At 42.7% G+C, this 21,083-nt stretch overlaps 2 protein-coding genes and 1 long non-coding RNA gene across 5 annotated transcripts in view; 2 read left to right on the forward strand and 1 right to left on the reverse strand.

The window, feature by feature from the left end:
• Positions 1 to 3,788, forward strand: part of ERF (ETS2 repressor factor) — a 53,407-nt gene extending 49,619 nt beyond the window's left edge. For both annotated transcript variants that reach the window (XM_056542925.1, XM_056542926.1), the window contains exon 4: positions 838 to 3,788. In XM_056542925.1, the coding sequence (XP_056398900.1) occupies positions 838 to 1,976 (1,139 nt within the window). In that variant the 3' untranslated portion in view covers positions 1,977 to 3,788. The remainder of the gene's footprint in view (positions 1 to 837) is intronic.
• The window catches only part of LOC130293806 (uncharacterized), a 103,348-nt gene that overhangs the window by 3,652 nt on the left and 78,613 nt on the right, over positions 1 to 21,083 (reverse strand). The gene's annotated exons all lie outside the window — the stretch shown is intronic.
• GSK3A (glycogen synthase kinase 3 alpha) overlaps positions 20,016 to 21,083 on the forward strand; it is a 39,115-nt gene continuing 38,047 nt past the window's right edge. The window contains exon 1 of the mRNA XM_056542928.1: positions 20,016 to 20,138. Coding sequence (XP_056398903.1) covers positions 20,099 to 20,138 — 40 coding nt within the window. The 5' untranslated portion in view covers positions 20,016 to 20,098. The remainder of the gene's footprint in view (positions 20,139 to 21,083) is intronic.

Below are 21,083 nucleotides of genomic sequence, written 5' to 3' on the forward strand. Positions count from 1 at the left end.
GTGCCTCCAGCTGTTGCAAAACTAAAACTACATTGATTTCTTTGGGAATGTTAAGTATCCCCTTGTACAGCAATCTGGCATCTCTGGCGCTCCCATAGGATTGTGCAGTGTTTCCCAACCAGTGTGTCTCCAGCTGTTGCAAAACTACAACTTCCTTTTATGCCCGGAGAGCCAAATGCTGGGAGTTGTAGGTTTTCAACAGCTGGAGGCTCACTGGTTGGGAAACACTAGGATAGGAGAGAAGTGTCTGATCGCTGGGGGTCTGTCTGCTGGTACCCCTAGCAATCAAAAAACCTATACCCTCTTCCCCTAAGTTGTGTTTTTTTTTTAATATTAGTTTTCATGGCAATGTTCAGGCTTCCTACTATAGCCCTCTGTAAGAGCCTCCCATTCTTGCTGACTTAAAGGGGTACTCCCACCCTAGACATCTTATCCCCTATCCTTTGGATAGGGGATAAGATGTCTGCTCGCGGGGGTCCTGCTGCTGGGGACCCCCGCAATATTTCATGCGGCACCCACCTGTTTCTTGTCTGGAAGCGCTGGAGGATCTGTGTCGCGACCACGGAACGGAAGTCCGTGACGCCAGGACTCCTCCCCCGTGTGACGTCACACCCCGTCCCCTCAATGCAAGTCTATGGGAGGGGGCGTGACGGCCGTCACGCCCCCTCCCATAGACTTGCATTGAGGGTTATTGGCATCTCCAAGTAAAATGTCACCCATTTTGTATACAATTGTGAAGGATTTTCTATCGCTTTCCGCCTTTTTATTTTTTTATGCAGTTACTATAGCCAGTAAAATCATGTGCTTTGTCTCTAATAGTTCTTTTTTGTCTTATAGGAGGGCCAGTACCTCAGAGTGCTCCACCTGTACCATCAGGAGGAACGCATTTCCGTTTCCCACCCTGCACCCCATCAGATGTTTTGTCTCCCAGTGAAGAGCTACGTTCACCAACCTTCTTTTCATCTGTGGCACGGCGTCTAGCCCGAGGATCGGTTAGTGACTGCAGCGATGGAACTTCAGCAAACTCTGAAGTAGAAGAGAGCCTGAGTGAGGAGCAGCACCGAAGAGGCCCTGGGCCTGACATCCCAGCATTCAGAGGGCCGCCACTTCCTCGACTCTCTCATGAGGGCATCTTCAGGGTCTACCCTCGTCCACGGGTGCCAGAACCCCTTAGCCCATTCCCAGTGTCGCCTATGGGTGCTCCTACTGGCCTATTGCCCCCACAGCTGTCACCTGCCTTACCGATGACCCCTAATCATATGAACTATACACCATCTCCCACTCTGAGCCCCATGTACCCAGGCGGTAGTCATTTTTCATTCAACCCCGAAGACATGAAGCGTTACCTTCAGGCACACACGCAGAGCGTGTATAACTACCACCTTAGCCCACGAGCATTTTTGCACTACCCCAGTATTGTGGTGCCTCAACCACAGCGCCCTGAAAAGCCTCTACATTTGCCTCCCGATGAGCCTCCGTTCAAATTTAAACTTCAGCCTCCTCCTTTGGGCAAAAAGCAGCGGGACCGACTCATGGAACCTAGTTCATCTACCTCCTCTTCCTCTGGGGTTCCACAAATCAAAGTAGAGCCCATCTCTGATGCTGAGGAAGATGATGAGGAACTCATGGTGGAGGTGACAGACATCAGTGAAGAAGAGGAAGAAGACGAGGAGGTGTTTAAGGCACCCACGGCCCCAGAGCAAAAAATCCCTCCACCAATTCCACCTGGTAGGGAAGAAGAATCGGGAAGTGAAAGTGGCCGTTGCATCCCTCTTAAGTTGCGCTTTAAACGTCGTTGGAGTGAGGATCAACGTCTGGAGGCCGAGGGAGGAGCAGAGGATTCGGACAAAAAAGTGCGAAGTAATCAGGAGGAGCCAAAGCTTCCTCCACAGCCCGGTGGAACCCCCTGTAGAAGGGTGAGCACCGATCTCCAGAGAGCTACAGAGGAACTGTCATTGGAAAGCCGGGATTCCTAATGGAGGACTTACTGGGCCCACCAAGCGTAGCCTGGTCACCTATATGCAGATTGATTCCCATTGTGGGATCATGTTCCAGTGGAATTTAATTACCCCCCCCCCCCAACCCAAAAAAAAGGGTCCTTAGGTTCCCTGGATGTAAGGACCTTTTGTTTTTATAATCCCATATTTTATTTTATAAATGTTTTGGGTGGGAGGGAAGACTTTAAACGAAGAGGGGGGGAAAAAAATACATGAAAATAACTGGGTTCGCTGTAGAAATGCTTTTATTTTTTAACATAAGAAAATTGCTTTAAATGATCTCACTTATCATTGGGTGGACATTTTAACCTCCTTTTATTTCGTACATATGTAAATATTGCTTCCCTCTGCATGGCATTAAGCTGGGTCGTCAAACAGGGTGCTTTTTCTCCTTTTTTATTTTTTTCCTTAAATTTTTACATGTAAAAAAAATAAAAAATACTTTATAAATCCAAAGGAAATCATATTCCACAAGTATGCCCTGCCCTTGCCAGCTAAAGACTGGTGCTTTCTCAGGTTTTTGGGGCGCAACACCCCCTCATTTTACCCTGGGCATTCACGCACCCCAGCATTTTCCCTACCATCTGTACCATCAGGATAGTTAACTGTTTCCCTGAGGAACTCCTCTGCCCTGCAGTGCCTCTCCCACCAGGAAACGGTTAATCCCACACATCAATTTTCATGAGTGTTGCCTTACAAATTTCGAGTTTTATATGATATTGTATAATGATTTTTTTTTTTTTCTTCCTCCCAGATTTTTATAAACTTTTATACCCTTGCCTTCCCTCCCTCCTGCTAATCTGAACTCTAGTGAGCTGTCCTGGTTCACTTTCTTTTCATTTTATTTTTTAAAAGGTAAAGGAAATAATAGTTAAAAAAAAAATTAATATAGGGGTGTGTTTTATGTATCGCCCCATTAAAAGGAAAATATATATGTATACATATAATAAACAAGTCTATTCCGTGTAATTTTTTTCTGCAGGATGCTGCCCACTATGACATGTGGCTTACTGGAAATGGTTTTTTTTTTTTTTTTTTTATATATTTTATTTTTTTTCCCTTTAATCCACCCTCAAAATATTCAAGTTCCTTCATAGGAGCTCCTCTGACTCTGTAATTTGCAGGACATTCGTTGCTGCAACCGTGATGTTCTGCCTCCATGTAAAATATTGTTTATAATTTTTATTTCTGTCCCCAAGCTTTTTTTTTTAATGGGGACTGCTGGTTCTTAAAACAAAAAAAATGGTAACCTAGCCTCTGTGGCGTTTTTTCGCCTTGTCGTTACAATCAGACCTACACAAATGTGCCTTATCGAGATGACTTGCAGGCTGCATCACGAATAGTCTTAAATACACATCTGCCCCAATTCCCGCCATATGCAGAAATGGTGTTCTCTGCCCATGTTTTTTTATTTTATTTTTTTCTGCCCATGTTTTTTTCTTTTTCATTTTTTTTCATATTTTTTTTTTTCCTTCAATTTTTACAATGTTTGGCCTTTTGGGGATGTTACGATGCCCCTGGCAGAATTTAATGTCTGTCTTAGATAAATATCTATAACGCACCATTGTTGACAGATTATGTCCTATGTAGGGTTATAATCGGTTCAGATAGGTTCATCAAATTCTATTTAATCTTTTTAAGTAATGAATTGTTGACAATGGATTGTTGGGATAAACATACCAAAAATAATTAACTAAATACTGCTTAGCTCTTTGAAAGAGTGCTAGTTAGTTTATTTTTATTTTTTTTAAGGGGTACTCCAATGAAAAAACTTTATTTTTTTTATTTTATTTTTTTAAATCAACTGGTGCCAGAAAGTTAAACAGATTTGTAAATTACTTCTATAAAAAAAAATCTTAATCCTTCCTGTACTTATTAGCTGCTGAATACTACAGCGGAAATTATTTTCTTTTTGAAACAGAGCTGTCTGCTGACATCACAAGCACAGTGCTCTCTGCTGACATCTCTGTCCATTTTTAGGAACTGTCCAGGGTAAAAGGAAATCCCCATAGCAAACATATGCTGTTCTGGACAGTTCATAAAATGGACAGAGATGTCAGTAGAGAGCACTGTGCTCGTGATGCCAGCAGACAGTTCTGTGTTTCCAAAAGAAAATAATTTCCGCTGTAGTATTCAGAAGCTAAGTACAGGAAGGATTAAGATGTTTTAATAGAAGTCATTTACAAATCTGTTTAACTTTCTGGCACCAGTTGATTTAAAAAAAAAAATAAAAAAAAGTTTTTCACCGTAGTACCCCTTTAAGAAAAATCTGATTAATATTGCACTATGAGATGCACTGTCAGAACACGGACACTCCCAACACTGAGACAAGACAGACTTGTTAACGTACATACCCAACTTTTACAATTTTTGGTTGCTAGGCAGCAGGTCTCTATCAACCAGTCTGTCTACTATTATGGTCTCAAATAGAGATGAGCGAACTTACAGTAAATTCGATTCGTCACGGACTTCTCGGCTCGGCAGTTGATGGCTTTTCCTGCATAAATTAGTCCAGCTTTCAGGTGCTCCCGTGGGCTGGAAAAGGTGGATACAGTCCTAGGAGACTCTTTCCCAGGACTGTATCCACCTTTTCCAGCCCACCGGAGCGCCTGAAAGCTGAACTAATTTATGCAGGATAAGTCATCAACTGCCGAGCCGAGAAGTTCGTGACGAATCGAATTTACTGTAAGTTCGCTCATCTCTAGTCTCAAAGCTTGATCCTGCAATAGTAATCAGATTTTTTTCTTTAAAAAAAAAAATAAAAAAAAATTGTTTATCTTTAAAACTTTATTGTTTCAGAGCTGAAGGCGCAGAAGTCTTGGCATCATCAAAAAGTTTCCTTCTTTGTCACGTTGACCAGAATTTTGTACCAAGTTTTTAAGTGAAGAGCCTTATTTTTAAGAGTTTGCTGTTCTCTATGAAATGTTAAGAGGTTGTCTGAGATTAGAAAAAGTTTTTTTAGTTTTTTTTTTTTTTTCTTCTTCCTGAAATTAGACCTGGTTTTATTTGAAGACCTTCTAGGAAACTCCTTCAGGACGGGTGTCTCTACTCCATAGAACAGTGTTTCCCAACCAGGGTGCCTCCAGGTGTTGCAAAACTACAACTCCCAGCATGCCTGGACAGCCGAAGGCTGTCCAGGCATGCTGGGAGTTGTAGTTTTGCAACATCTGGAGGCACCCTGGTTGGGAAACACTGCCATAGAATATAAGGCTTGATTAGTTCTCCTCCTGCCAAGGGCCTCCTACACCCATCCCGGTAATCCTCAGGACCTTCAGCAACCTCATAAGCATTGTGAGAGTCTCTGGGGTTTTAACTCTTTCACTGCCAGCTTAGTGTCTGGGGGGGGGGGTAAAAAAATAAAAAACCTCATGGTGTTGAACTTTGTGGCACAGTGGGAAATAGCTCAGTGCATACCAAATTGGCAATGCAAGTGGGCACAGGGGCAGGGTGGGTGGTCTTGCTCTGGGAAGGGGTAGAAATGTCAGGTTTAACTTCATTCTGTATATTGGCAAAAACAAAAACAAAAAATGGTTCCCCTGTATACACACAGATTGTAAATATATTTAGCAAAAGTCTGTTCACATTTAAGAATGTATATCTTAAAACAATAAAAAAAAAAAAAAAAAGTTGAAATTTCCTTTGCGGCTTGTAGTGGTTTTGATTCTTTTAACCCTTTGCAACAATTTTGTTATCTTCCACGTGTGACCCTCAGTTCAGAAAATTTACCTGCGTATCCTAATTATTTAGATTTTCCAAATCTGGTGGTTACTGCCAGTGAATCTGTACATATTTGTATTCAATGCCTAGCACTAGGTATCCTCTGTGCTATCAGGTTTCTAGGGGTCCCAGCAGATGGACAGAGCCCCGCGATCACACTTATCCCCTAGTGTTTCCACAACCAGTGCGCCTCCAGCTGTTGCAAAACTCCCAGCATGCCCGGACAGCCAAAGGCTGTTGCAGTTTTGCAACAGCTGGAGGCACTCTGGTTGGGGAAACACTGGTCTATCCTATGAGAGCACTAACATACAACTCCCAGCAGTTACACTACAGTTACCAGCATGCCCTGACAGCTGCAGACGGTTCGGTCCTGCTGCATCCTGTGCAATGTCCTAAAGCTGCCCATGCACAGTCTAATGTTTATGGGGCCTCGTGACTGTCCCCCGACGGCAGATGTCCGATAAGATCAGGGCAGATCAACACGGCTGAGAAGTCTGGCAGCACCTTACTAACCCCTCACCACCACCTTTCCCCTGCTCACATACTAAGGCCTGAAGCTCCTTTCGATGAATCCTTAAAAGTTACAGGACTTAAAGGGGTATTCCAGGATTTTTTTTATTTGACTATGCTACAGGGGCTGTAAAGTTAGTGTAGTTCATAATATAGTGTCTGTATCTGTGTGTGACGGTTTTCTCACAATTCTTATGTGATTTTCACCCCAATATTTATTTTTAACAGCATACAAAATGACTGTTGTCTCAGATTTTTCCCAGCTTGCAATGCGGTCGAGACCTGACTCACTAGTCAGCTGATGACAGGGAGCCTGTCTGCTTCAATGGGTGGACGGATCAGTCTGTAACTAATGCAACAGCTGTAGGCACCCTGATTGAAGACCACAGGTCTGCAGCTCATTTAGTTTCAATGGGTGGGGTGGCTGATGTGTGGGAAGGAGCAAAATGGTTATATGGGATTTGTAGGCAAACAAGAAAACTGAAAACAGGAAATGCAAGTTCTCAGAAAGCTAGCCACAGTGTTATGGTAATCTCACAACATAGCCATTTAGCCCAAGACTAGCACAGATCCTTCCTAAGCATGTCCATTACTGTCTGCCAGGTACGTACTAAAATCAGCTTATGGTGGAGAACCCCTTTAAGCGGAGAAAAAATACAGCGTGTCCGTTTTTTTTCTTTTTTTTGGCTCAAATCTTGTAAAACAATGGATATCGTTGAAGACAGACTGACCCCATTCAAGTCAATGGGATCCATTGGTGCAGTTTGCTGATAGGAGCGGACACTGATGGAGCTCCAACGCAGATGTGCACTTAGCCTTAGTTGAACGTGTAAGTGTATTTTTGGATTGAAAAAGAAAACTGTAAGTTAAAGGGGTAGTCCAGTGCTGAGGATAGGAGATAAGTTTCAGATCGCAGGGGGTCCGACCGCCGGTGTCAGCAGAGAGCACTGTCGTCAGACTGAAAACGCCAGAAAGAAATACAACTTCCTGTGGAATATACAGCAGCTACTAAGTACTGGAAGGATTAAGATTTTTAAATAGAAGTAATTTACAAATCTGTTTAACATTCTGGCAACAGTTGATTAAAAAAAAAATACTTCTAGTCCATGTATCACTTCCTCCTGAATCGCATCTGATTTCTGGGAAGGGAAGCGAATGACCTTCTGCCTAAACTTACCCAAAACATCATTGCTCCTTGAAGCTTCTGCTTTTTAATCTCCAAATATCGCCTGAATTGGAGCTTCGCTCTGGAGCTCCTTTGCATTAATGAACAGTAAATGACTTAAATAACGTTCCACTAATCTCCCTAATTACAGGACGGCTCCCTCGGTATCTGCTGCAATTTTACAGGAAATCAGGTGACCTGAAAGGGATTCTGCACGTACCGGCCTCCAGCCTCCGATCTGTAATGAACCAGCACGACTCCCCGGATACATCTGAACCTACATAGACTTGTATGTGGCCTGCCCAAACCTATGCAGGTTTTACATAGAAATAGGAAGGGCATATAGAAACCCCATTAAAGGGGTACTCCCTTTGAAAACTTTTTTTTTTTTTTTTTTTTTTTTTTTTTTTTTTATATCAACTGGTGCCAGAAAGTTAAACAGATATGTAAATTACTTCTATTAAAAAAATCTTAATCCTTCCTTCAGCTACTGTATGCTCCATAGGTTGTGTAGTTCTTTCCAATCTGAACACAGTGCTCTCTGCTGCCACCTTTGTCCGTGTCAGGAACTGTCTGGAGCAGGAGCAAATCCCCATAGAAAACCTCTCCTGTTGTGGACAGTTTCTGATACTGACAGACAGAGATGGCTGCAGAAAGCCATATTATCAGGACTACACAACTTCCTCTGGAGAATACAGCAGCTGGTAAGCACTGGAAGGCTTAAAGGGGTACTCCAGTGGAAAACAATTATTTTTATTTTTTTTAAATCAACTGGCTCCAGAAAGTTAAACCGATTTGTAAATTACTTGTATTTAAAAATCTTAATCCTGCCAGTACTTATCAGCTGCTGTATGCTCCATAGGAAGTTGTATAGTTATTTCCAGTCATACCACAGTGCTCTCTGCTGACACCTCTGTCCGTGTCAGGAACTGTCCAGAGCAGAACAGGTTTGCTATGGGGATGGACAGAGGTGTCGGCAGAGAGCACTGTGGTCAGACTGGAAAGAAATTCAAATAGAAAAGAACTTCCTGTGGAGCATACAGCAGCTGATTAGTACTGGAAGGATTAAGATTTTTAAATAGAAGTAATTTTCCAAATCTGCTTAACTTTCTGGCACCAGTTGATTAAAAAAAATTAAAAATAAAAAAAGTTTTCCACCAGAGTACCCCTTTAAGGTTTTTTAAATAGAAATGGATTTTTCTGGCACCAGTTGATTTTGAAAGCATATTTTCTTTTTTTTTTTCCTTCGGATTACCCCTTTAATAGAATTGTATAACTTCATTGAAGATTGTCACGTCACCAAGCACATGGCGGAATTATCTGCCGGGGGTTAATTCCAATTCCAGCCCTCGGCATTGACATGTCAACTCTTGCTGCGGAATCCGCTCGGAAATGCATTGCCGTCTGTGGCGAGAAAGCATTTCCGTGCCATCCTACCGTCGGGCTAGTTCTGCGGAATGTCTGGCCGGAATTTTTTTTTCTGGGCGGACATTCTGCCATGTGAACATAGCCTTAGGGTGTTTTCACACAGCGCAGTTCTAATGCATTTTTATTTATTTTTTTTACACGCTTATCTCCGGATACACTCGTCTTACGGTCGTGAAGAGTCGTCATTCCACCTGCGTGACTGCGCACAAACTTTTTTTTTAAAGACCTTTCACATACAACGTACAAGGCCACTTGACAGGAGTAAAAATGTTACAGCGCGACATGTCAGGTGTCACCTTTGATCAGCCGCAAGCAAGTTAGACCAAGCACTTTTGCCACTTCTATACTGTGTGCACGGAAGCTTACACCCCTACGTACATGGAGAACGAAAGTAGCACTATATGGCGGAATCTTAGTAAAGCCAGCATACCAGACCTCCATCCTAAATTCTCCACAACAGTGTTTCCCAACCATGGTGCCTCCAGCTGTTGCAAAATTACAACTCCCAGCATGCCCGGACAGCCGAAGGCTGTCCGGGCATGCTGGGTGTTGTAGTTTTGCAACAGCTGGAGGCACCATGGTTTGGAAACACTGCACGACAATGTAAATAAAGTGATTCAGATAAATGGAAAATACTGACATAAAGAATACATTTATCTGAATCACTTTATTTACGTTGTCGTGCAGTGTTTCCAAACCATGGTGCCTCCAGCTGTTGCAAAACTACAACTCCCAGCATGCCAGGACAGCCCTTTGGCTGTCTGGGAATTGTTGTTCAGCAACAGCTGGAGGCTAACCATTTGGAAAACACTGACATAAAGAATACAAACAGTTAGCCTCCAGCTGTTGCTGAACAACAATTCCCAGACAGCCAAAGGGCTGTCCTGGCATGCTGGGAGTTGTAGTTTTGCAACAGCTGGAGGCACCATGGTTTGGAAACACTGCCCTACGACAATGTAAATAAAGTCATTCAGATAAATGTATTCTTTAGGTCAGTGTTTCCCAAACGGTTAGCCTCCAGCTGTTGCTGAACAACAATTCCCAGACAGCCAAAGGGCTGTCCAGACATGCTGGGAGTTGTAGTTTTGCAACAGCTGGAAGCACCATGGTTTGGAAACACTGCTCTACGACAATGTAAATAAAGTGATTCAGATAAATGTATTCTTTAGGGTCAGTGTTTCCCAAACGGTTAGCCTCCAGCTGTTGCTGAACAACAATTCCCAGACAGCCAAATGGCTGTCCAGGCATTCTGGGAGTTTTTGTTTTGCAACAGCTGGAGGCACCCAGTTTGGTAAACACTTATGTCTGAAGATACACGTGAGTAGACACATGGGGATAGATTTATCAAAACTTGTGCAAAATAAAAGCTGACCAGTTGCCCATAGCAACCAATCCGATCGCTTCTTTTATTTTTCAGAGGCCTTTTCAAAAATGGAAGAAGCGATCTGATTGGTTGCTATGGGCAACTAATCAACTTTCCCTTTGCACGGGTTTTGATAGATCTCCCCCACTGTACTTTTTTAGAGTTTCTTCCTACATTCTTCTTTTCCAGTATTATTGAATTACTTATTTTTTTTATTTTAAATCTTAAATGAAAAAAACAAAAAACATCACATTTTGAAGTATTTTCTTTAAAATTATTTATTTGTTTCTTAAATTTGTAACCTGCATGTTTATTAATTTTTTTTTTTTTTCAAAACCTTTTTTTTTATATTTATAAAATGGGGGGGGGGGGGGGGAGGAGATGCCAGAAATTAAAAAGGAAACAGCAGCTAGAGCATACCGGAATATATATTTTTTTTAAGCTTTGTGGGCGGTGTATGTTTCGAAAAGTTGCACAGAAATTACTTGCCCCAAAGAGGGTGTGGCTTTGCGTGGAGGGGGTGGAGACAGGGGAGCACCCTCCTCACATGTGACAGGTAATTTGCTCCAGCAGAAGTTGCAGAAATTTTAAGGGGTTCTCCACCATAAGGTGATTTTAGTACGTACCTGGCAGGCAGTAACGGACATGCTTAGGAAGGATCTGCGCTTGTCTTGAGGCTAAATGGCTATGTTGTGAGATTATCATAACACTGTGGCTAGCTTTTTGTGAACTGGTATTTCCTGTTTGAGTTTTCTTCTTGTGCCTACAAATTCCATGATTCCATTTTCTTCCCTCCCACACATCAGCCACCCCACCCATTGAAACATAAATGAGCTGCATCCATTCAAAAGACCTGTGGTTTTCAATCAGGGTGCCTACAGCTGTTGCATTAGTTGCAGATTGATCCCTCTCCCACCAAGCGATCGCTCCACCCATTGAAGCAGACAGACTCCCTGTCATCAGCTGACTAGTGACGTCAGGTCTCGGCTGCATTGCAACCTGGAAAAAATCTGAGACAACAGTCATTTTGTATGCTGGTAAAAATAAATATTGGGATGAAAATCACATAAGAATTGTGAGAAAACCATGACACACAGGTACAGACACTATATTATGAACTACACTAACATTACAGCCCCTTTAACATAGTCCAATAATTTTTTTTTTTTCCTGGAATACCCCTTTAAGACGACTTAAAGGGGTTATCCAGGAATAGAAAAATAGAGCTAATTTCTTTCAAAAACTGCTCCCCATCTGTCTCCAGGTTGGGTGTGGTTCTGCAGCTCATTTCCATTGAAACGAATGGATCAAAGTTGTAATACCACACACAACCTGGGGACAGATGTGGAGCTGTTTTTGAAAGCAATCAGCTCTGTTTTTGTATTCCTGGATTACCCCTTTAAGCTGGTTTAAATTTTTGCATTGGGTGCAGAGGCAGCCGCTGTTCCACTGGATTATCTAAGAAGCATGTGAAAAGGGGCAAAGCTTTATAGAAGTGCGGTGTATGAAAATGCACTCCTTTGTGTTTTAAATAAAATGCTAAAGATTATAAGAAAAAAAAAAGAAAATGTTATTTTGTTTAATTTTTCACTATAGATTTTTATATTTATCAAATATTATATGATAGGTCTTTAAAAAAAAAAATTATAATTAAAATGATTGGTTTTTGTTAAATGTCGCAAAGTATGTCCAAAATCCTGGTGAGAAGCCTTTCCTGCACATCGGCTATGTTTACGTAGCAAAATCTCTGACCAGAATAATTCCGGTGCAGCAGAGCCCCATTGTTTTCAATAGTCTTCTGCACGGCAGAATTTTCACGGCGGAAATTCCAATTCCAACCTCCGCATAAAGAATAGACATGTTAATTATTTTTATGGAGACGGTGAATTTCCAGCTGTTGCAAAACTACAACTCCCAGCATGCTGAAAATTGTAGTTTTGCAACAGCTGGAGACACCCTGGTTGGGAAATCCTGCTTTAGCTACTGCCATGTCCACTTTAAGGCTTTGTTCACATGTTAAATATGGAGAAAAGTGTAAGACCAGTTCTATATGACCACAAGACCTGGATCCGTCACAGTCTGGTTTCCTCCTCCCTTATAGCAAAGCGAGCGATGGTCCTGTGCAACTTCTCCTATAGGAAATATAAGGATTAAGCAGCATGGTTTGTCTCTGTGTTAAGTAAGTGTCTATGTTGGATTCAGTATGAGTATTATATGGAATAAAAAAAAAAATCTGGCTTCCAAAGACAGCGCCGCTATTGCCTATTGGCTGGGTCTGGTACTGCAGTTTGGCAAAGTATTCTGTTAAAACTTTACAGATTTTTTTTATACTTTTTTTTTTTCTTTTATGCAGCACTAGCTTACAGGTGGGTCCATGCTGTGACTTTAAGGGTACGTTCACACGTACGGATTTACAGCGTATTTTACGCTGCAGATCCGCTGCTGAAGGACCTCTATATGCTGGCTTTACATGTGCCTGCAAATATATGCTGGCTTTACATGTGCAGACACACTGCGATGTGCGAGTTGCTGTGCGCCTAGCACATTCAGCAGGGGAAGCGGCCGCGATGTGTGCGAGTACACCACGCATGCACGGCGACTCGCACATCGCAGAGTGTCTCCGAGCAGGCACATATAAGGGCACCATACACAGGTCCTTCAGCGGCTGTAAATCCGCACGTGTGCACGTACCCTAAAGGGGTTATCCACTATAAGGTGATTTTAGTACATACCTGCCAGGATATTTCCTGTTGGAGTTTGGTCTCTTAGGCTAGGTTCAGACTACGGCATCTCCAGGCAGAACATTTCCGCCCGGAGATTCCGAGTGCGGCCAGTGCCGGCTGAATCAGTCAGCGCTAGGACCACGCGGACACTGCAGTCTCCAATAGACTGCAATGTGTTCCGTGCGGATTTCCGCCGGAAGAAAGAGCAACGCCTTTCTTCAGGCGGAAATTTCCAAGCGGATTGTCCGTTCACAAATTCCGAAGTGTGAATTTGTGAACAGAAAATCATTCACTACACTATACATTTTAGAAAGCGTAATTTCCGCCTGCAATTTCAACGCAAAATTGCAAGTGGAAATTCCGTAGTCTGAACCTAGCCTTAAACTACACATCCCATAATTCCGTGCTTGTAAGCGTGAAGTTACATTCCTCCATCTCACACATCAGCCACACATTGGCCGTCACGCCCCCTCCCATAGACTTGCATAGCGGGGGCAGGGGGTGACGTCACACAGGGGCGGAGTCATGACCTCACGATCCCCCGGCCCCGTGGTCGGCACCCGACAATTTGTGAGCTGGCAGCGCGATGTTCAGCTCAAAGAGGTGGGTGCCGAATGCAAGATTGCGGGGGTCCCCAGCGGCGGGACCCCCGCGGTCAGACATCTTATCCCTTATCCTTTGGATAGGGGGATAAGATGTTTTAGGGCCGGAGTACCCCTTTAAGTCCCACAACAGATAGCCAGCCTTATTATTCCTATCCATATGTGCTCGGGCTTAAGCCATCATTGCGACAATCCAAAGTCCATTTTTGAACTGTCTGAGCCATGGTGGATTTGGGTCATCCTACACTACAGCAGCGGTCACCTTCCCTTATATAAAGGCCCATCCTGCTATACCGTATCTCCACAGGACAGATCTTCTCCACAGCGACCTCTCGTAACCCAACCCTCTCCCTTCAGACACTAAATCCCACGACTGCCTTTCCCATGAGCGCTCAGGCTTATGCAACAATTACAGCATGTGCTGCTTTATCCCAGGGCCTATGGGAGAATGAAGTTCTTACTATCACAACAAAGCGTGGTAGATGGCAGCGACGCCAAGCCTGCCACCGTTAACCTGTTCACTAGGTGAAACTAGAGATTTGTGCAAGGTATATTGTGTAATATCAATGGATAATCCAATGCATAGACGAGATGTGCTGAAAGTGCGACTACACAAAAAGACTACGAACTGTGAAGAGCTATCGGATCTCTCTCATCATTCCTAGACGGGGTTCACATAACAGAATGTCCAACCGGAATCCTGCATGTGTTTTCTGCACAGTATTCTGCATAAACTAATTGCCCATTAACTTTAATGGGATTCCGCAATTTCATTCACACAGCATAATTTCTGCATAAGGAATTCCGCTGCTGAAATTCTGCACTCTGCGCTCCGGAAAAATATAAGTCTGGTCTCTGGTCTTATATATTTCCGGACTTCGGCTGCGGGAAGTCAATGGGGCTTGATTTCTGCAGAATTCATGTGGAATGCATGCGGATTGCATGCAGAATCCGCACAAACTTTTACTGTTCTATTAAATAAAATCTGTCTTTTTTTTATTTATTTATTTTAGATGCAGAATCATGCGGAATTCTGCACGAATTGTGCAAATGATAAAAAAAAAAAAACTGCTGAATTCTGCACAGAACCAATGCGGATGCTGAATTCATGCAGATATGCGAAATTTCCGCCGTGTGAACGCAGCTGAAGGCCAGGTTCTCGCGGCAGAATTCTGCATGAATTTATAGCCAATTCACTTCAATGGAATTTCGCCAGCGGAAATTCTGCTGCAGAAATTCTGTGTGAATGGCAAAGCAGAATCCTATTGAAGTCTATTGGCTTTAAATTCATGCAGAATTCAATGCAGAAATTCTGCCGTGTTATTGCGGCCTAAGGTTGCATTCACATGGTGGAAATTCCGCCTATCTGCATGCGTTCTGCATCCACATTGGTTCAATGCAGAATTCCACATCTCAGTAAAAAAGATAGATTTTATTTAATTGAACAGTGAGAGCGCGTTCACATGGCGGAATGTCCCCATGGAAAATCTCTGTGCGGGGTGACGGCAGAATCTGCCAGCACTAGGACCGCACGGAATGCACCGTCTCATAGATGCGTTCATTCTTTGTGTGGACACGGAAAAAGGAATTTACGTGCTAGAAACATCTGGCATGGAAATTCCACCGTGTGCACAGAGCAGCAGAATTCCGTTGAATTCAACGGGTCTCAGCTACAGTGGAAATTCCGTGTGGGCATTCCAAGTAGAAGTCTGCACGAAATTTCCGCCATGTGAACGTGGCCTGATAGTTTTTGCGGATTCATTGCAGAATCTGCATGCATTCCGTGCAAATTTTAGCAAAAATCAAGCCCCATTGACTTTAATGGGATTCCGCAGCCGAAGTCCGAAAACTTTTTTCCAGATCGCAGAAACAGAATTTCGGCAGCGGAATTCTGCATGCGGAAAATCCTACTGTGGGAATGACATTGCAGAATCCCATTAACGTTAATGGGCAATAAATCTAGGAGGAATTCTGCACCGAAAATTCACGCCCAATGTCCGCCGTGTGAATGCGGCCTAAAGGTATGTTCACATGGTGGAATTTACACAATTTCACAAAAATTCTGTTCATTTGCAGAATTTCTTTGTTCTCAGAACACTGAATTTCGGACGAAATTCAAACCCCACTGACCTTAATGGGATTCCGCAATGGAATTCCACAAAATAAAAGACTGATCTTATATTTCTGTGGCAGAGTTCCCGTCGCAGAAATTCCGCTGTCTGAATGGGAAAGCGGAATTCCATTGAAAGCAATGGGCAGTAAATTCCAGCAGAAATTTTCAGTGCAATTCAGCACAGAAATTCTGTTGTGTGAACATACCCTTATTGCACCCGTTTTTTTAGGCTGAAAGAGCGATTCCGAATTTTGCACTAAAAGCAAAGTACAAAGATTATGAATTGGGTATTATTGAAATAGAAAAAATTGACATACTGTGGTTAAGAAAGTAAATTTGTTGTGGCACTCTGGTGTGGATTTCGCCCATTGGAAAGAGTAAAATATTTAGTAGAAGGTGCATGGAGCAAATGGAGATTTGTTTTTGTAACAGAATTGACCTTCTATGTGTGAATATAGCCTTATACTGCCCCCTGAAGGAAAGAATGCAAGGGCTATAATACTTACCCTAATTGTATAGCACTAAATACTTTAATAATACCAACTATAGGACTGGATTTAGGTTCCTCCTACCCCCTTATATATACAAGAATATAACAACTATAGTACTGCCCGATGTACATAAATATAACTGCTACAATAAAGCCTCCCCATATGTACAAGAATATAGCTGTAATGATATAGTCCCCAATGTGAAAGAATTTAAGTACTATAATACTGTTCCTATGTACAAGAATACAACTAATATAATACTGCCTTCCATGTACAGGAACATAACTACTATAATGACATAATGGTTAACCAACTTAGTTTATTGAACCAACGTAGGCGTTTGTCCACACAAAAATACAAAGCACCAAAAAACATGTATTTATGAATGCCGAAGCAGAAAAGACCAGAATGGGAATATCTTAGGGCAAGACCACACTGCATGGAGGCAGCGGCCACAGACATCAGTAGAAGACATCACTGAGGCTACGGTCAGACTATGGAATCTCCGTGCGGACACTCTGGACTCTGCGGGCGCCAGCATAATCTGCCGGTGCTAGGAACGCACGGGAATGCGCCGTCTCATAGACTGCTATGCATTCCATGCAGTCTCCATACAAAGAATCACGGAATGCAGAATTTAAGCAGCGGAATTCCGAACTTGGGGAATCCCATTAAAGTTAATAAGCAATAAATTCCACACAGAAAATTCACACAGAATTCTGTGCAGATTTTCCGCCGTGTGAATGCAGCCTAAGGGTATGTTCAGACGAGCGGATTTTCGCAGCGGATTTAGCTGCAGATCCGCCGCTGAAGGACCCTCTGTATTCTGCCTTTACATGTGCCTGCTCGGATCGGCAATCCGCCGCTATGAGCAGACACAGTGCTATGTGCGAGTCGCCGCGGGAATACGCAGTATACTCGCACATCGCGCCTAGCTCATTGAGCAGGGGGAGTGGCTGCAATGTGTGCGAGTACACCGCGCATCCGCGGCGAATCGCACATAGTTTCAGTGTGTCTGCACGTAGCGGTGGATTGCCGCTACGTGCAGGCACATGTGAAGGCAGAATACAGAGGGTCCTTCAGCGGCGGATCCGCAACGTGAACGTGTGAACGTATCCTAAACTTGGAATTCCCCGTGAAATCATTGCTTATTAAGCAATCTCTGTGCGGACATTCCTTATGGAATCCGTACAAAGAATGAATGTGTTCATTCTTTGTGTGGGCACAGAAAAAGGAATTTCCGTGTTGGAAACATCTGGCATGGAAATTCTGCCATGTGCACAGAGTAGCAGAATCCTGTTAAATTGGGACCAGGTAAGTATGGTTATCATCAGTGTCACCTGCACTATCTGTCTGTACCAAAAGGTTAGTGCAGGTGACACTGATGACAGATTTGAAGCTGACCTTTGGCAATTCGAACCTTCAGCTCACTCCACAGATTTTCTATGGAACTAAGGTCTGGAGACTGGATAGGCCACTCCAGAACCTTATTGTGCTTCTTCTTGAGCCACTCCTTTGTTGTCTTGATGGTGTGTTTTGGGTCACTGTCATGCTGGAATACCCATCCACCACCCATTTGCACTGTCCTGGCTGATGGAAGGAGGTTCTCACCCAAGATTTGACGGTACATGGCCCTATCCATCATCTCTTTGATGCAGTGAAGTTAGTAGAATTTAGCGGAAAATACCCCCAAAGAATAATGTTTCCACCTCCATGTAGGGATGGTGTTCTTGGGGTCAGATTTTGGTCTCCAGATTTTGGTCTCATCTGATCAGAACACTTTCACCCAATTCTCCTCTGAATCATTGAGATGTTCATTTGCAGCCTTCAGACGCGACCTTACATGTGCTTTCTTGAGCAGGACCACCTTGTAGGTGCTGCAACATTTCAGATGATTTCATGGCGATGGTCTTGTAGCCCATTCCAGCCTTGTGTAGGCCTACAATCTTGTCCCTGACATCCTTGGACAGCTCTTTGGTTTTGGCTATGGTGGAAAGTTTGGAATCTGATTGATGGCTCCTATGAGCAAGTGTCTTTTATACAGGTAACAAGCTGAGATTAGGAGCATATCCCTTTAGGAGAGTGCTCCTAATCTCATCTTGTTAGCTGTATAATAGACACCTGATTGATAGGGGGATCAAATCAATTTATAAATTATGCCTTTTCTGGATTTTGTTGTTGTTCTGTTTCTCACTGTTCAAATAAACCAACCATTAAAATGATAGACTAATCATTTATTTTTTGATTGGCAAACGTACAAAAGCAACAACTATATAGGTGGGATGTATAGCGTCCTACAACTATATATTGGAGCAGTATAGGCAACCACAACTATACATGGGCAATATAGGGTCCAAAAACTATTTATGGGGGGGGCAGTATAGGATCCTAAAATTATATATGGGGGTGGTATTGGGTCCTGCAACTATATATGGGACAGTATAGTAGCTTTAAACTATATATGGGGGCAGTATGGGGGCCTACAATTATCTATAGCGCAGTATAGGGGTCCTACAACTATATATGAAGGCAGTATATGGGCCTACAACTATATATAGGGCAGTATAGGGGCCTACAACTATATATGAAGGCAGTATATGGGCCTACAACTATATATAGGGCAGTACATGGGCCTACAACTATATATAGGGCAGTATAGGGGCCTACAACTATATATGGGGGCTTGCGAACAGCCATTTTTAGCTCGTCTTACATGTGAATATTCTGAAACGGTAAATAACTTTGTATGAGTCAACAAACTGTGGAGTATATCTTACCAGAGAAAAATTCATCTTTCTCCTTTTGTTATGCCTCCTGCACTTAGAGAAACTGCAAAAAGTCCTTCTGAAGACAAATCAGCTGACTGAAGAAACAATTTACATGCTGCCAATAGAGTTAATTAATTAATTAAGAGTGGAAGGGGAGACACCCAGAGAAGCTGCTGAAAGCTTTAATAAGGTTGCGATTACACCCCTCTCATTTTTCCCTCCCACGATACAGTTTTTTGTGGCGTTTTTTTCCCCCCCTGAAAAAAATAATAGCTTTGGTTATCCAGCTGCACTTGTGACATGTAAGACATGTAAGTAGCCTGTGGCTGTCCAGGCATGCTGGGATTTGTAGGTTTGCAACAGCTGGAGGCACACTGGTTGAAAAAAAAAACTGCCTTGACTCCCATCTGACATCTGGCCACAGCATGTTGGCGCCAAAATACAGCGTATGACAAACAAATGTATCATTACTGTTTTGTTGCAGGTTGCGAGTTAACTGTTGTGAGTTACAGGTTGCACAATAGTGTTGAGCACGAATATTCGTAATGCAAATTTTTATCGCGAATATCAGCACTTCGCAATTCCGTGAATATTTAGAATATAGTGCTATATATTTGTAATGATGAATATTCATTTTTTTTTTCACATGCAAATTTTTTGCATGGAAAAAAAGTGAACAAACATAGCAAATATGCGAATTTCGCAAACATAGGACAAGTAATCGTCAATATATTCGCGAAGTATCACCAATTCGAATATGGCCCCTGCTGCTCATCACTATTGCACAACACTGCTTTACCAAATGCCCTTAATTTCCAAAGTTACCATCCAGCCCATATGTGACGCTTCATTTGTCTTTTTTTTCCCTATAAACCACACACGTTAAATTATCAGCAATAATACAGTGTGAATGCGCCCTTATTTGACAGACTTAGGCACCCATTATATTATATGTAGTTATGAATCAGAAGAAGCACTGACTCATCTCCATAAGAGGTCAGAAAAGACAACTAAATCTGGCGGCAGACTATGAAGAGAAACGTCAACAAAATGTCTCCTGTATGGGGACAAACACGTGACACACGCTTTCCCTCTAGTAACTCCCAACCTATAGAACGTCGCGCGCATGCGTGTTCCACTAGCGCGAAGCATGATGGAACCTGTAGTTCTCATCGTCTACATAAAGCCCTGCCTAGTGCTCCCGGAAGAGGAACCGAGAGCATGTATGTCCAACCGCGATACCGGGGGAAGCGGCTACAACGTAAGTGTGTGACACAGGTCGAGCCGGGGCTCTGTGAGGGAGCGAGTGTGTGAGACGCTTCTCTGTGTCAGCTCTAGGATGAATGGCCTTCATAGAGAGGTCACCGTTATGTGTTGGGTGTAGTAAGATGGAGGCCGGCAGACTTCCGGGTGTACCTAGACAGGTGTAGTAAGATGGAGGAGTTCTTCCGTTATAGGGTGGTCAAATTAGACAATTTTCGATTTGTTTAGGTTTATTAAGGAGATTTATTATTATTATTTTTTTTAAGGGGATTGAGAATTTACTGACAAAAGAATATACCGTGTTATATATGACTTTATATGTCCACCTTTATGGAAACCGTAAAATTTATGGAGGTGTTGTCAATGGCAACCAAACTGATGTCCATGCGGTGAACTCAGGTTGAAATGGGCAATGGAAGAAACCTTGATAAGGCTGCATTCACACCAGGTTTTTGCAATAAAGTTCCCGTATCAGGTTTTTGATGAAAAACTGATTACTCAAAACCTGACTAAACTGTATCAAAATGTGTGAACAAATTTCAACCCGTATACAGTTAAAAACTGTATACGGTTTGAAAAATGATGTCTGGTTGCATCCGTAAGTAAAAAAAAGTGTACGTTTTTAACTTTTCCCTCCATTTTGAATAAAGTTTAACTTGTTTGTTTGAAATTCCAATTCCAAAGTAAAAAACTGTATGGTGCAAACCGGATGGAACTGTACGCACATACGGTTCTGTACGCTTCCCATTGACGCCCATGTTAAAAAAACATATACAGTTTAATACAGTTTTTCACCTGGACCAAAAACCGTGGTAGACTATGGTTTTGGATACAGGGGGGAAAAAAACTTACACAACCTGATGCATCATTTGGCATACAGTTTTCAATACAGTTCCGTACGGTTTTCACATTGAAAACATTTAGGGGAACTGTATTGCAAAAA

The sequence above is a fragment of the Hyla sarda genome, chromosome 10, assembly GCF_029499605.1.
Source record: "Hyla sarda isolate aHylSar1 chromosome 10, aHylSar1.hap1, whole genome shotgun sequence".
Classification (NCBI taxonomy): Eukaryota; Metazoa; Chordata; class Amphibia; order Anura; family Hylidae; genus Hyla; species Hyla sarda.